At 51.5% G+C, this 15,137-nt stretch overlaps 1 protein-coding gene across 4 annotated transcripts in view; it reads left to right on the top strand.

The window, feature by feature from the left end:
• Nucleotides 1–15,137, top strand: part of ATAD2B (ATPase family AAA domain containing 2B) — a 136,151-nt gene that overhangs the window by 28,401 nt on the left and 92,613 nt on the right. For all 4 annotated transcript variants that reach the window (XM_040427412.1, XM_040427411.1, XM_040427409.1 and 1 more), the window contains one exon: nt 13,161–13,236. In XM_040427412.1, coding sequence (XP_040283346.1) covers nt 13,161–13,236 — 76 coding nt within the window. The remainder of the gene's footprint in view (nt 1–13,160; nt 13,237–15,137) is intronic.

Below are 15,137 nucleotides of genomic sequence, written 5' to 3'. Positions count from 1 at the left end.
TTGAGAGAACTGAAATTGTGGCCGTTTCAACACCGGCAGAATTGCGTCCTTCAGATAGTCTTGTGAGTGGGTGCACCTTTTGCCCTCTGTCAGCCTGATCTGTATGGTGATAATCTCTCCTAGGGCATATCCTAGGTATGCCCAACACATTCCTACACATTGCAGGCCAGGTTTACATCATGTTTTGCCCTCTGTTTAACATATGTTGGGAGGAAAAAAGGATGGAAAAGTATAGTAGACTATTTTTTGCTGGACTCTCCAGGATGGATAAGCATAAAGTATACATTAACGTGTACTATTTATTTTTAATTTTTTTTTATACAGTGGAACTCTATATAGTGACGTCACTGTATTGTATTTGTCGGAGGCGTCCTTTTAATGTGTTTTTTGTATATGATAAACGTAAGACAAAAACATGATGTGAACCCAGCCTTAGTCGTACATTGACCTATGAAAGGGGTTTTCCTATCTCAACATTTGTGGCATATTGCTAAGATTTGCCGCAAATGCAGACAGGTGTGGATACCACCTCGGGGCTCCGTTCTGGAAATGGGAGGGGGTCCCAGAAGTGAAGGAGCGCACCCTATGCATAACAGTGAATGGAAGGTGGCTGCGCATGCGTAGCTGCTCTAATTTTTTTCCTCGGAGGTGGAGCCGGACCTGCTATTCCACAACTGTTGAGATGGGAAAACCCTTTCATAGGGAACCTTAAACAACTCGCAATGAGGACAGCATAAAGTAGTGTCGGACACATTAATTTCAGCTGAAACGACCTGCAGATTCATAGGCAAAAACTGTCAAAATCAGCGGAGGGCAGCTCATGAATGACTGACTCTCCTCTGGGAGGCAGTACAGTGATTTAACAGTAAGTACTCCAAAGCCACATAATTGGCGAAGGCAGCATAAGGCCTCTTGCACACGAACGTATTTTCATTCTTTTATTTTTTTTTTGCGGACTGTATACGGAACCATTAATTTTAATGGGTCCGCATAAAAAAAACGAAGGTACTGTGTGCATTCTGTTTCCGTATTTCCTTTCCGCAAATAGAACATGTCCTAATATTGTCTACATTACAGACAAGGATAGGACTGTTCTATTAGGGTCCAGCTGTTCCGTTCCACAAAATCCGGAATGCACACTGACGTCATCGGTATTTTTTATGGATCAGTTTTTTTGTGGACTGCAAAATACATACGGTCGTGTGCAAGAGGATGATGGGTTCCCTATAAAGGTAAAAGTCCCATAATGAGACAAAAAAAAAACAATTATCATTTTTTTCTCGCCCGTATCATTGGGGGACACAGGACCGTGGGTACAGCTGCTTGCTGCCACTAGGAGGCGACACTAGGCTAGAAAGTGATAGCTCCTCCCCTGCAGGCTATACCATCCCCATATCAGTTTTTAGCTTAGTGTCATAGGAGGCAGACCTCCCTGCACATTGCAGGGCGGTATTTTCATTTATTTATTTTTCTTTTTCTTTCTTCTCATTAGGTGGAAAACAGAGTTGCCTAGCCCTTCTGTTTTCCCGGGGTGTGTAGCCTGTGTATGTTTCCCTCATCGGCCATCCTTCCCTTAAGAAGTTAATGTGGACCAGGGCAGCCTCTCTCCCCTGTTTCTTATCATTCCCGCGCTTCTCACTGCAGCTGCATCGCTAAGGAAGCACAGGGCCTGGGTAGCCTCGGTTGCTGGTAGGACGTACCCTTACACCCTCCCCAGCCCTGAGTTAGTCATTCAGGCCTAGTCAGCAATGTCTGATCCCACTAATGACTCCCACCTGCCTATTGTTACACACTTTGCCTTTACTGTATGCAGTCTAAAGTTCCCTCGCGGTCAGTTGGACCCTGTGCTCCGCGTGCGCTCAGTCTGGGGTAACATTGACCCCCCCCCCCCCCCCCCAAGCCTATGCAGCACCATGACCACTCTGATTCTGTGGAACCCAGCTGCGCACATTCCCTGTCCCGGGCGGTGGAGGACCTTGCTAAAATATCCCAATCCACCCTATCACTCATGGGTCGCTTGGTTGATAAGTCCTCTCCTTCCTTGGGCGAGCCCCTCAGGAGCAGGCTGTCACAGAAGCGGACCAGAGCAGGACACCATTCTCTCTGCTTCTCCAACCCCCCTTTGAATCTCGCTCGGACATATCCTCTGTACGTGGGGGAGATTGGTGACTCACTATCTGACATAGATTCGGCACAATCTTCTAAGATTGCTTCCATGGTGGATAGCCTAGTAACTGCAGTCCGGGACACCTTCCAGGTGCAAGACAACCCATCCTTCCACTAGCCAGGAAGTGTCTTTCCTTTGCTCCAGACAGGAATTTCCCTTACATAAAGACTTTACTGTTGTCATTGCTAAGGCCTGGGACCACCCAGATCGTCGCTTTGCTCCACCTAAGCAACTTTATTTACTATATCCCTTCCAGGCGGAGTCGGTGGCAAAATGGGCTTCCGCCTCCCAAGGTGGATCCTCCAGTGGCATGTCTGGCCAAAAATGCTGCTATTCCGGTAGCCGACTGCTCCTCCCTCCAGGATCCAGTAGACCGTCTGATGGAGATGAGTGACTAAGTCCCTGTTTGCCGCAAGTGGCTCTGCCCTGCGTCTCATTTTTGTCTCTGCCTGGGTGGCTAAGGAGGTCTCAGGCGCTTAGTTTACATCGCGGTATGGTGTCTGACCTCCCTCTGGCGGAGCTCCAGTCTCAGGGTGTGCTGATTGTTCAGGCAGGAAAGTACCTCTGTGAAGCGTCCTTGGATGCGGGTACTTTGGTAACCCGCTCTTCAGCCCTCGCCATCACCTTGCGGCGGGAGCTCTGGCTCAAGGTATGGGCGGCAGATGCCTCTTCCTAACGATCCCTTTCAGGTTTGCCCTTTGCAGGGTCCTGCTTGTTTGGTACCCTGCTGGATGAGATAATATCAGAGGCCACGGGCAGGAAGAGTACGTTCCTTCCCCAAACCAAGTCCAAGCATGCCCCTAGTGCTAGGTCCTCGTTTGCACTGGGCCATTCCTTTCGCCGTACCTCGGGTACGCGGCCAGCATCAGGGGGCCTCCTGCCACTATCGCACAGGTACAGAAGAAAATGCCTTTCTTTAAGTCTCAGTCGGCCTGGCGGCCTAAGTCCCAATCCTCCCATTCTGTGGCCATCAAACAGGCCTCTGCATGATGGTGCGCCCCCGTCTCCTCCTTTATCAGGAGATTTGACTGGCCCACATCTCAAATGCATCGGGTTACAAAATCGAGTTACCTCCTCTCCCCCGGAGCGCTTCCAGTCCCAGGTTCCCAAGGAAGCAGAGAGGGCCTCCGCCTTGTTCCAGGCAATTCATTCCCTCATAGCTTGAGGAGTGATCTCCCCGGTTCCTCGGACAGAACAATTTACAGGGTTTTATTTGAACCTGTTTGTAGTTCCGAAAAAGGAGGGTTCCATTAGGCCTATCTTGGACCTCCAAAATGTTGAATCGGTTCCTCCGAGTCCAACACTTCCGGATGGAGTCCCTTCGCTCTATCATTGCTTCATGGGTCCAGGGAGAATTTCTTTCCTCCATAGACATTCAGGACGTGTACCTACACGTCCCCATTGCACAGGAGCACCAGCGCTTTCTCCGCTTCGCCTTAGGGCCCCATCACTTCCAGATTGTCACCCTCCCCTTTGGGCTGGCAACAGCACCGTGAGTCTTCACGAAGGTCCTCACTCCCCTACTTGCCCTACTTCGCTCCAGAGGCATCACTCTTGATTCCCTACCTGGACGACATTCTGTTCAAGGTGGCAACCCTGGCCCAGAACGAGGCCAGCCTTCGTATCACTCTGGATACCCTCACTCAGTTCGGCTGGCTGGTGAATTTCCAGAAGTCCTCCCTGGCCCCGGCCAGATGACTCGCGTTCTTAGGGATGACCCTGGACATGGAGGAGGCATCTATCCGTTGCTGTATGAAAGTCTTAGGGGCTCTGGTCGCTTCCTTCAAAGCGATTCCATTTGCACAATTCCACTCCCGCCCGCTCCAACGGGCGATCTTGACTCCTGAAGGGCCGGCCAGTACGCCACAGTGGTGGCTTAGATCAACCACCCGGGGGGTACCCGCAGCCCTGCATTGATGAGGGAGTCTGCAAAAATCCTGAGGTGGGCAGAGTTGTGTCCCAGCTCTTTCATCTGTGTTAATTCCGGGAGTGGAGAACTGGGCGGCAAATTTTCTCAGCCGGATGACTCTGGGCCCTGGGGAATGGTCCCTGCACCTGGAGGTGTTTGAACAGATCTGTATCCAGTGGGGTCTTCTGGAGGTAGACTTGATGGCGTCCAGGTTCAACCACAAACTTCCCACCACTTTCTCTCGCACAAGAGGTCCAAAGGCGTGCGCCACAGACGCTCTGGTAGCACCGTGGAACGAGTTCTCCCTAGTGTATGTGTTCCAGCCTCTTCCTCTCCTGCCGTCATCCTCCTCCTAGCAGACACACCATGGCCCCTTCCACTCAGGGCCGATCTGCTCTCTCAGGGACCTGCCTTCCATCAGCATTTAGATTTGCTTTGTTTGATGGAATGGCTGTTGAAACCGCCATTTTAAAACGCCGAGGTTTCCTTGATGGGGTTATTCACACCATGATCAGTCAGGAAGCCAGCCTCATCAAAAATCTACTACAGGACTTGGAAGTCCTATCTACATTCCTCACAGAAGCCGGATCTCCCTCCTCTACGCTTCTTTCCACAATTCTCTCCTTTCTACACTCCGGTCTGGAATTGGGACTAGCCCTTGGCTCCTTAAAGGGTCAGGTATCAGCACTGTCTATTTTGCTTCAGCGCCCTCTGGCCTCGAAAGGTTCGGTTAAAACCTTCCAAGGGGTGGCTCATATTTTCCTCCCTATCAGCCTCCCGTGCCTTCCTGGGATCTGAACCTCGTTCTAGGTTCACTCCAATCGGCTCCGTTTGAACCGCTTCGGATGGTGTCGCTGCGTCTTCTTTCCTGGAAGGTGGCATTCCTGGTGGCTCACATCCATCAGGCGTGTCTCAGAGTTGGCAGCCTTTTCCTGTAGGGAACCCTTTTTTAGTCCATCAGGACAAGGCGGTGCTCCGGCCCATACCTTTTTCAACCGAAGGTAGTCTCGGCCTTCCACATTAACGAGGACATTGTACTCCCTTCCTTTTGCCCAGCTCCCTCGCATCCTAGGGAGCATTCTCTTCACAAGCTGGATGTAGTTTGTGCTCTGAGGATCTATCTGGCCGTCTCTAGCTCTTTCCGCCGCACGGATTCGTTATTCGTGCTTCCTGACTGTCCTCGTAAGGGATGCGCCGCTTCTAAGGTGACGTTTGGCAATCATGGAGGCATACTGTTCCCGGGGCAGATCTCCGGCCCCTCAAATCACAGCCCACTCAACCAGACCGGTTGGCGCTTCCTGGGCTCTCTTCCATCATGCATCAGCTATCCATTTGTGTAAGGCGGCAACATGGTCTTCCTTACACGCGTTCACAAAATTCTACCAGGTGCACTCCCTGGCATCGATAGATGCTGCCCTGGGCCGTAAAGTCTTGTAGGCAGTGGTGTCCTGCATGTCCGTGAGGGCAGTTTTCTCGCCCAGTTTCCTTGGGGGACACAGAAGACCTTGGGTATAGCTCATCTCCATAGGAGGCGTGACACTAAGTGAAAACTGTTAAGCCCCTCCTCCATCAGCTATACCCTCAGCCTGGAGAGAGAGACTGCCAGTTTTTGCTTAGTGTCCAAGGAGGCAAGACACTCCCTGCTCTGCAGGGCTGGTTTCTCCTTGTTTTAAATTTTAGATTTTTACTTTTATTTTCTTTTGTTCCAGATCATCAGGGACAACAGAGACTCACTAGACCTCTCTGTTCTCCCAGGGTTGAGCTGCGCCAGTGCCGGTCACCCACACTGCTGCCTCCCCCACAGAAGGCAAGGTGGATCAGGGCAGCCCAGCTCCCCTACATCCCGCCAGCGCAAGGGTCGCCCGCACGCCAAGTGCCTCTCCAGCGTCCTGCCACTACGGTGCCAGTAGCTGAAGGGGCGACCCTACGGCTATGGTGAGAGTGGCTTCTCCAGCCCTACGTCCCCCACCCTGGTCTCCTGCGTGCCTGACCCCCATACTGGGCCTCTGGACACTTCCCCTGCTGGACCTAGGCTGGCCCCTGGGGTGCCGCAGAGCGACAATCTGCTTCCTGGCCCCCATAGGACATGCAGCTAGTGGCTGTCTCCCCACAGCTAGCTGCAGAAGCAGCGACATAGTTTCTGCCCGTCGCCTGCCTTCTCCTCTATCCGCACGGGCACCCGGTCTCTGGGTCCCCCCATCTCCTTACCGGAGTGTTGCTCAGGCCTGAGGCCCGCTCCTGACGGCTGTGGAGTAAGGCCTTGCCTCCGGCCAGCATCAACATTCCGGTGCGGCCGGGCGCCGCAAAATTTTTAGCCCAGGCTCCGCGGCCTGCTAGGCCGCCATTCCGGGCCCCTGACTCTTCCGGCCGGCAGGGTGGGCTCCCGCGGCCGGCATTGGGCCTGACCGTCGGTGCCGGTACATAACGGGCCTGGCGCCGCAAATTTAGACCACGGCTTCGCGGCCTACTAGGCTGCAAAATTCCGGCCTCTGGTGGAGGGGGCGGGAACTTCTCCAGGTGCGAATTCTTCCCGCCTGGGGGTTCCTCCGCCCCCAGGGGATCGCAGCGCCGCCCTCCAGGCCGGATCCCTGTTAACCCTTTGGGTACAGGCCGGCTCCCAATGGGCCTGTATGGTTGGCCCCCCTTCTTCCTGTTTCTCAGACGATCTGTGCCCCTATATGGTGGCTCCCCTTTAGCCTCAGAGAGGCTGTGTTTAAAATAAATGAAATAAATAAATAATAATAATAATGAATGATACCTGATTCTATTGGACTGCGCAGGACGCTGCAGCCTCATCAGTAGTGCTGCATGTCTGAATGACCTCTTTCCACAGGCGGCATGGTGTTGCGCTCCCAGCCTGTGTTGCTGCTAGGGCATTTCCCCTTTTAGGCGGTTTTCTTGCTCTCTTCCAGGATACGGCGCTGGCCAAGTGCATGCGGCCCTTCCGTAGGCAGCATTAATCATCTCTCCAGTTATGGTGCCTGCCATGTGCATCCCTGCCCCCCCCCCCTCCCTCCTAGGCGGGATACTGCACTCTCCCTGGCTGCCGGCTGGCCATGTGCATGACCCCCTTCTTAGGCGGAATACTGCACTCACTGGATTCGCTGCCGGCCATGTGCGTGACCCCCTTCTCTAGGCGGAACGCAGCACTCTCACTGGATCTGTTGCCGATCATGTGCACGACCCCCTTCCATAGGCGGAATGCTGCACTCTCACTGATGTGCTATGATGTACTTATGTACTATGTTATGTACTATGCTGCACTCACTGGTTTCGCTGCCGGCCATAGGCATGACCCCCTTTCATAGGCGGTATGCTGCACTCTCATTGGATTCGCTGCCGGCCTTGGGTATGCCTCCTTCCCTCAGGCAGCATACATACATCCCTCTGTCTGTGGTTGTTTTCTCGCAGGTACGTTGCTGGCCATGTGCATGTACCCCATACATGGCAGGGTGCTTGCACTCTCGCTGGATCCACTGTTGGCCATATGCATGACCCCTCTTCCGTGGGCGGTGTACGCACTCTCGCTGGATTCGCTGCCAGCCAGGGGCATGCCTTCCTTCCTCAGGCGACATACACACATTCTTACTGACTGTGTTTGTCTCTCGCCAGTACGTTGCTGGCCATGTGTATGACTCCCATACATGGCGGGGTGCTCGCACTCTCCCTGGATGAGATGCTGGCCATGTGCATTACCCCCCCTTTTTCTGGGCGGCATGCTACACTCTCACCGGATACGTTGCTGGCCATGAGAATGGCCCTCTAACATGGGTGGAACGCTTGCACTTCCATTGGATACGGTGCTGGCCTTGTGCGTGACCACCCCTCATTCCATGGGCAGAATTTGGCACGCTCATGAGATTCACGGCTGTCCTTGTATGGCTGTGCTGGACTTGTACATGTCCCCCTTCATTGGCAGAGTAGTTGCACTCTCGCTGAGTTCAGTGTTGGGTGTATTATTGCACACTCACTTAATGCTAGGATAACCCTGTGCATGTTCCCCTTTCACTAGGTGGACCTCCTGCGTTCCTGCTGGATTATAGGGTATGTCCTGCTTCTCTGAAGTAGGTACGGCCTTAGGCATCACTCCCTTTTGGGACGGGCCTTTGCACTCTTGCCGACTGCAGTTTGCCAGGTACAATTTCTCCCCTTTCGGGGCGGACTGATTGCGTTCCATCGCATGCTATACTAGGCTTGTGCATAACTCCCTTTCAGGTTGCACTTTGCAATTCCGTACATGCTGTGGCACTCTGTGGCGAGCCCCTTTTTCGCTGAGTAACCTTTTTGCAGTGAGCGGACGTTCTTGTGCGTTGTTTGGGCCGTGTATGCCTTCTCCTCCTGTAGGTGGGTTGGCCTTCTGACTGCTTACGGGGCTGCTCGTACGTATGCCTCACCTGCTTCCTGCGGCATTCTTTTGTTTTCTTGGGATACGATGCTTGCCGCAAGCCTTGCACTTGTCTCTAAGGAGTTCATTCTGTCCACCTGACCCGGACAGGCTCTATTGCTCTCTGCTGCACCGAGCTGGGTGGTTCATTTAGTTGGCCTTTCATCCCAGGGAGTGTTCGTGGGTCCTAGATGCGTGCCCATTCGTCCTTCCGCAGCATTGCTTCCCTGCACTAGTGGTCACATGGTCGAGAGTGCTGTTGTCTGCAGCGCCCCTCGAATTCTTCGTTGGCTCTGGCAGGACTGCGGTTCCCTTGCCTGCTGCAATTTCCTCCTCTTCGGATGCAGTGTGGTATGAGTCCTTCCTCTTGGCGCCTCTACGCTTCAGTCTGATCTGCTACCAGGTTCGGGCCGCTCTTCTCGGGAAGGTCACCCAACTTCTCTTGGGTGCTCGATTACCCAGGTCTGGAGGACCTCCGCCTTGGGTTCTTCAGGGTATTTGCTTTCTGCGAGGCGGTGAACCGGGCGTCTCAGTGTAGCGGGGTTCTGCTTTTGAGCTGTCCTATGGCTTCCCTGTTGCCCACTCCTCCTCCTTTCGGTTGGAGGGCGTTATGCCGGCCTCTGTCTCGACTACCTTATCTCGCCGGCTCTGTTTGGCTCCCGCTCGGTACAGATCACTCCGATGTGGCTTCTGCCCCGCCAGACTTCAGAGGTTGTTCTTTCACTGTCCTCCCCTCTGGGGAGAGCATGGTTGTTCATGTGGATGGTTCCGGTGTTCCTTTTGGCCTCGTACTGTCTCCCTTGTTCACATTGGCTGTATTAGCTGTGTGCCTATTTACCGAGTCTACCGCATTCTGTCCTCCCGCTGAGTGCAGATTGCGTGGTCCATTCTAAGACTATGGTCCTGCTGTAGACTTACCTTCTCGGTAACTTGGAGGGGACTACCTTTCGGTCCAGATTGTCCTTTGAGCTCCCACACCGGGACTGTACAACGTGGCTACATCAGCATGGACTTTAGCCTGTCTTGTCCTGGCATCTAGCGGATGCTGGGCGGACCCTTTGGTTCCTCTCCGTCTGTCCTTCTGCTCCCACACTCGGGTAGATACGGGACAACGTTGCTCGGGGGCCGACAGGACCAGTTTTGTCGACCCTTCTGCCCGTGTTACTGGTATGCGCCTGATCACATTGGGTTTTCGCCAGCTTGCCAGGCGACTCCAGCGGGTTCGCTACTGTCCACTCCTGGCTGTGTTTTGTCGAGGATCTGTCGTAGGACTTAGGGTTTTTTGTCTGGGGTTCTGTGGGAAGCTGTGCATTCCCCACTCTGACTCTCTCCCCATGGTTCTGTCTTTTTTCCAGTCCGGCCTGGACCTTGGACTGGGACTCCTTTACTTGAGGTGTCAAGTGTCGGCGCTGTTCTTTCTCTTCGAGCGTTCCCCGGCCCTCTGGGCCTGTCAAGACCTTCTTCCTCGGAGTAGCTCTTTGGTTCCTCTGTACTGTCCTTCGGTACCGCCCTGGGGACTACATACTGAGCTCTCGGCGCTCCAATCTTGTCCTTGGAGCCGTTACAGAAGTTCTGTCTACCCCTTCTGTCCTGTACTGTTGTGTTTCCGTATCAGTCGTGTCTCTGACGGGTGCCTGAATGGGCCCCTATTTGTTCCGAGCCTTCTGTCTTTTCACAGGACAGGGCTGTTCTACATCCTGTTTCTTCCTTCCTTCTGAAGGTGGTGTTTGCCTTTCGCTTCAACACTTCACCGATTTGGACGTTGTTTGGGTCTTGCCGTTTTTACTTGGAGATCTCCGACTCTTGTCGACGTTCGGCCTCTTGGGTTTCCAGGAGGTCCGTGCATAGGGTTTTTCCTCCGCTTTATCAGATTGGCTATTGCTGAGGTTACCGCACCAAGGGCAGGATTCTGCCTTTGGTGTCACCGTTCATTTCACCATAGCGGTCGGTGCCTCCTGGGCCGGAGGCATTGGGCTTCGGCCATGCATTTGGGCAAGGCGGCCACAGGTCTTCCTTGCACGCCTTACCGAGTTCTACAGGGTGCATACTCTGGCTTTGGCAGATGCTGCCTTGGCCCGCCTGGGTCTGCAGGCGGCGGTTCATTGATGCCTTTTGGGTGCTTCGCCTTGGAGCTGTGGTCCCTCCCCTTTTGGACTGCTTTTGAACGTCCCAAGGTCTTCTGTGGCCCCCAAGGAAACTGGGCGAGAAAACGAGATTTTTGTATAACTTACCAGTAAAATCTCTTTCTCGCTCTTTCCTTGGGGGGACACAGCACCCACCCATTCATTGTTTTTCTCTACACGGGTTCCGAGTTTTTGTTACCCGTTGGGTAGTTGGCTTGTTGGTTCCTTGTTGGACTTTGCCTTTTCTTACTACTTGGACACGCAACTGGCAGTCTCTCTCTCTCTCTCCAGGCTGAGGGTATAGCTGTGGAGGAGGGGCTTAACAGTCTTCACTTAGTGTCACACCTCCTATGGAGATGAGCTATACCCAAGGTCTTCTGTGTCCCCCAAGGAAAGAGCGAGAAAGAGATTTTACTGGTAAGTTATACAAAAATCTCGTTTTTCCATGGGCGAGTATTTTGTTCCCTCTCCGTGGACTGCTTTGGGACGTCCCATGATCTAAAAGTTCGGCGGATCCGCATTTTGCAGACCGCAAAACAGTTGCGGACGTGTGAATGCACCCTTATGGTCCGTGGTAGCAGAATCCATAACGGAATTCTTAGATAACCTGAGCCTGGCATGCAGAACTTGAAACACAAGTTAACTCAACACTAGTTTTAGCTAATAGGTTGAAGAGACTCTGTGAATGAGCTGAAACAGTGCGAACACAGGGGTGAATAAAGTGTTTGAGAGTGCGGCCATTTTTTTTTCTTTATAGATATATCATATTTGCCCTAGCAACCAATCAGATTCCACCTTTCATTTTACACAGCTTCATTGGAAAATTAAAGGAGGAATCTGGTTGCTATGGCGACTAACCCAGTTTTCCTTTGCACTAGTTTTAATAAATCAACCCCCCCCACATGTACTTCTATGTGTACATAGCATTGTGTGTCGTCACACTGTACTAATCTGTGTGGGACAAGTGAGCGCTCACTGTGCAGACTGCACACAATACTGTGTTCAGAAGAGAGTGCAGGTAGTGAGAGCATCAGTAATGAGATCTATATCCTGCTTAGAACGCCACGGTTCTGACTGTAGATCGCTGCACTAACGTTACCAGCAGAAATATCTATTGTGTCTACAAATAATGGACTTTCTACAGAATGGAAAGTGAGAAATAGATCTGCTGATTACAGGCTGTAGCATACTGTAAGACTCACCATGTTGTGGACTGGAATGAAATCTTACTACCAGTTACTTGCAAATTCCAGCAGCCTATATGTAAGGGGCTGCTAGCTGTGCTGTGTAACAGGATGTGGGGGCGGGACAGCAGAGCTGTGCTGTGTAACAGGATGTGGGGGCGGGACAGCAGAGCTGTGCTGTGTAACAGGATGTGGGGGCGGGACAGCAGAGCTGTGCTGTGTAACAGGATGTGGGGGCGGGACAGCAGAGCTGTGCTGTGTAACAGGATGTGGGGGCGGGACAGCAGAGCTGTGCTGTGTAACAGGATGTGGGGGCGGGACAGCAGAGCTGTGCTGTTGCGTGTGAAATCCACAGGATCACCCACAGCCTGAGACATCTGAACAGTGAGTCTCATAGAGGAGTGTTTCTGAGAGCATGTGAGGCAAAGCTGATACCAGTAAACAAATGCAATTTTGTTATGTGCTGCATTACGATAAGATATGGGGTTATTGATTTTTAGTGCACAAAGGTGTCCATAGCCTTTAACGGGACTCTGCCACGCTGCTTTAACTCCTGACAGCTCCAGCCCGTTCCGATAAGTCCTCATATTCATGAGCTCCTGGCTCTCCCTGCCTCTGATTGCAGTAGGAAAAAAGCTGTCCTTCAGCAGCAGGGGGTAGATCGAGCCGTGAAGTCATGAATAGGAGGGTTCATCTGCATGCACTGTATAAGGCTTTAGCAAAACTAAAGCTGGATTAGTGAAAGTGATCCAGTGTTGTGATGAGCGGATCTGTCACTAGTTTATGCTAACAGCGGGGGCTTTCCGGGTTATAGATATTGGTGTAGCTCCATTCTCTCTGTAGTGACTATGCCAAGTTACTGCACTCGGCTTACATTCCAGCGCATAGCACCTGAGCTGCAGTAACATGTCTGCTCAGTTCCCTGCCATTCCACAGCCACCACTCCGGTGGTCCCAATCAGTGGGGATACAGTAATAAATTGCCAAAAGTCTACACCTGAGCGCTGCGGCCAGAGATGGGAGTAATCGGTGACCTCACTGCTGCAGCGCAGAAGCAAAGACCGCCAGTAATACCCACGTGGTAATTTATTCATTAATTTGAAGTCCTTTAAATTGTCTCTTCCAGCAAACCTGTAGTGCACGGACTATGGGGGAGATTTATCAAAACTGGTAAAAAGGAAAACTGGCTTATTTGCCCATAGTAACCAATCGGATTCCACCTTATACTTTTCCGAGCTCTTTTGGAAAATGTAAAGATGGAGTCCGATTGGTTGCTTTGGGCAAATAAACCAGTTTCCTCTTACGAGTAGTTTTGCTAACTCTCCCCCAGTGTAACTTGATCCGTCTCCATGAACTGCATTTACTTATAAAAATTTCCAATTTTTGTCTTTTAGAGCCAGCACATCAAAAAAAACGACAAAGCACTTTGTTTGATACTCACAGATCTCCTGCAAGAAGAAGCCATATCCGGTATGTACTAAGAGTGACGCTTGTTCATTGCCTCTGTGGTCACCTCTGTGGTCTGATGAGATGCCGTCTCCTAATAGCTCTGAAGCTGAGTGAGCCGGCTCGAAGGAGTTTAAAGGGCTCCACTAAACTTTTTTTTGTCTCCTTTGTTCAGTAGTTATATAAAAAAACTGACTTTTATAATATGCAAATTACCTCTCTAGCAGCAGGTAGGGCGGCTACTTGCTGGTAGCAGCCGCATCCTCCATTCATAATGACGCCCCCTCCTCATTTTGATTGACAGGGCCAGCGGACGCGCTCGTTCTCTGCTGGCCCTGTCTGTGTTTTAAATCTCGCGCCGGTCTTCAGTTGGCGCAGGCGCACTGAGTGTAGGACGCTCGTTCAGCCGCTCCATCCTCAGTGCGCCTGCACCGGGTGTACATGTGACGTCATCGGCGCAGGCACACTGAGGATGGAGTGGCCGAGCGAGCGTCCTCCCCTCAGTGCGCCGACTCAAGACAGGTACGGCACCGGCGCCAGATTTTGAATGCAGACAGGGCCAGCAGAGAACGAGCGCGTCCGCTGGCCCTGTCAATCAACATGAGGAGGGGGCGTCATTATGAATGGAGGATGCAGCCGCCCTACCTGCTGTTAGAGAGGTAATTTGCATATTATAACTACTGAACCAAACTGAGTAATAGCCCTATATATTGAGAAATCGCAGCATAAGGAGAGACAAAAAAAAGAGTTTAGTGGAGTGACAGAAGCCCTTTAAGCATGTGTGGGATGGGCATAAGGCCATCCTTCTTATAAGATAGGGCCAAGGGCTACATTCTATGGGCCAGATTTATCATTAGCTCAGGTCAGAATAATGGAGTAAAAAAGTCCCAAAAGCTAAAACTGCGCACAAATTTGCGACTTTTTTCTGCTCTGCACTATCCTCGCCAGTTTTCTGAAAGTGGGTGTGTTTTCTTATGTAAATGAATCTCTGGACAGATTTACTATTGGGACTATTTAAAAAAGTCGCAAAAAAAGTCCCAATTTCACTCCAGTGAGGACCATGCTTATCTTATGAGACTTTTTAATAGAACATGCGACTTTTTCATAAAAACGTGCGATTTTTCGTAAAGATGTGCGACTTTTGTAAAGCTGCTTACTGACGGGTAAACTGCTACCGTCAAACCACATTTATTACAGTCTTAAAGGGCCGATCATAAATCTGACTTGGCTAAAACTGACTTTAGCCATATGTGAAAGTGGAGTGAGCGGTCAGAGGAATGATAAATCTGGCCCTATGTTTCTATGAAGTGACGACACAGACACATACAAGGTGTTCCTCGTAATGCCCTTCTTTATTATAGTGAGCAGTGCACATATTTATACACCTAAAAAGCAGTAAAAGCCTCATAGTGTAGACCAGCTCAGTCACTACGCCTATTTTGAGATAAGGAATTTAAAGAGGTTATCTAAAACTATAAAATGTCCCCCAAATATGCCGGGCCCCTCACAATGAATATACTTGCTCGGCTTCCCGCTTCCTGGTCCCTGCACCGCCACTGCCTCTTCTCCCCGTGTGTGGATGAAAACATCCGGTGTCTGTGAGGGAATGGGGGCGGCGGCGGCAATGGCGGGCGGTAACGAGGACAAGACTACCTAGCATTGCAGGTGACGCTAGGGAGGCTTGTCACCACCTGCCCCCACAACACTCTCCTTGAGTGGAGAAAGACAAAAAATACCAGGATCCAGTATTTTGGCAAATGACTTGAGTTTTCTGAATCTATACTAAAGGGAATCGGTCATCGGGATAATCGCTGTTACACCAGGCACAATGCCTTGTAATGATTTTGAACTTTTCTTCAGAATCCATATGCAAATGAGCATTTAAAGGGACTCTGTCACCACTTTCTAACCCCCCCTTTTCAAAG

The sequence above is a fragment of the Bufo bufo genome, chromosome 4, assembly GCF_905171765.1.
Source record: "Bufo bufo chromosome 4, aBufBuf1.1, whole genome shotgun sequence".
Classification (NCBI taxonomy): domain Eukaryota; kingdom Metazoa; phylum Chordata; class Amphibia; order Anura; family Bufonidae; genus Bufo; species Bufo bufo.
The sequence above is the reverse complement of the archived record's forward strand: the minus strand, read 5'-3'. Positions and strand labels throughout refer to the sequence as shown.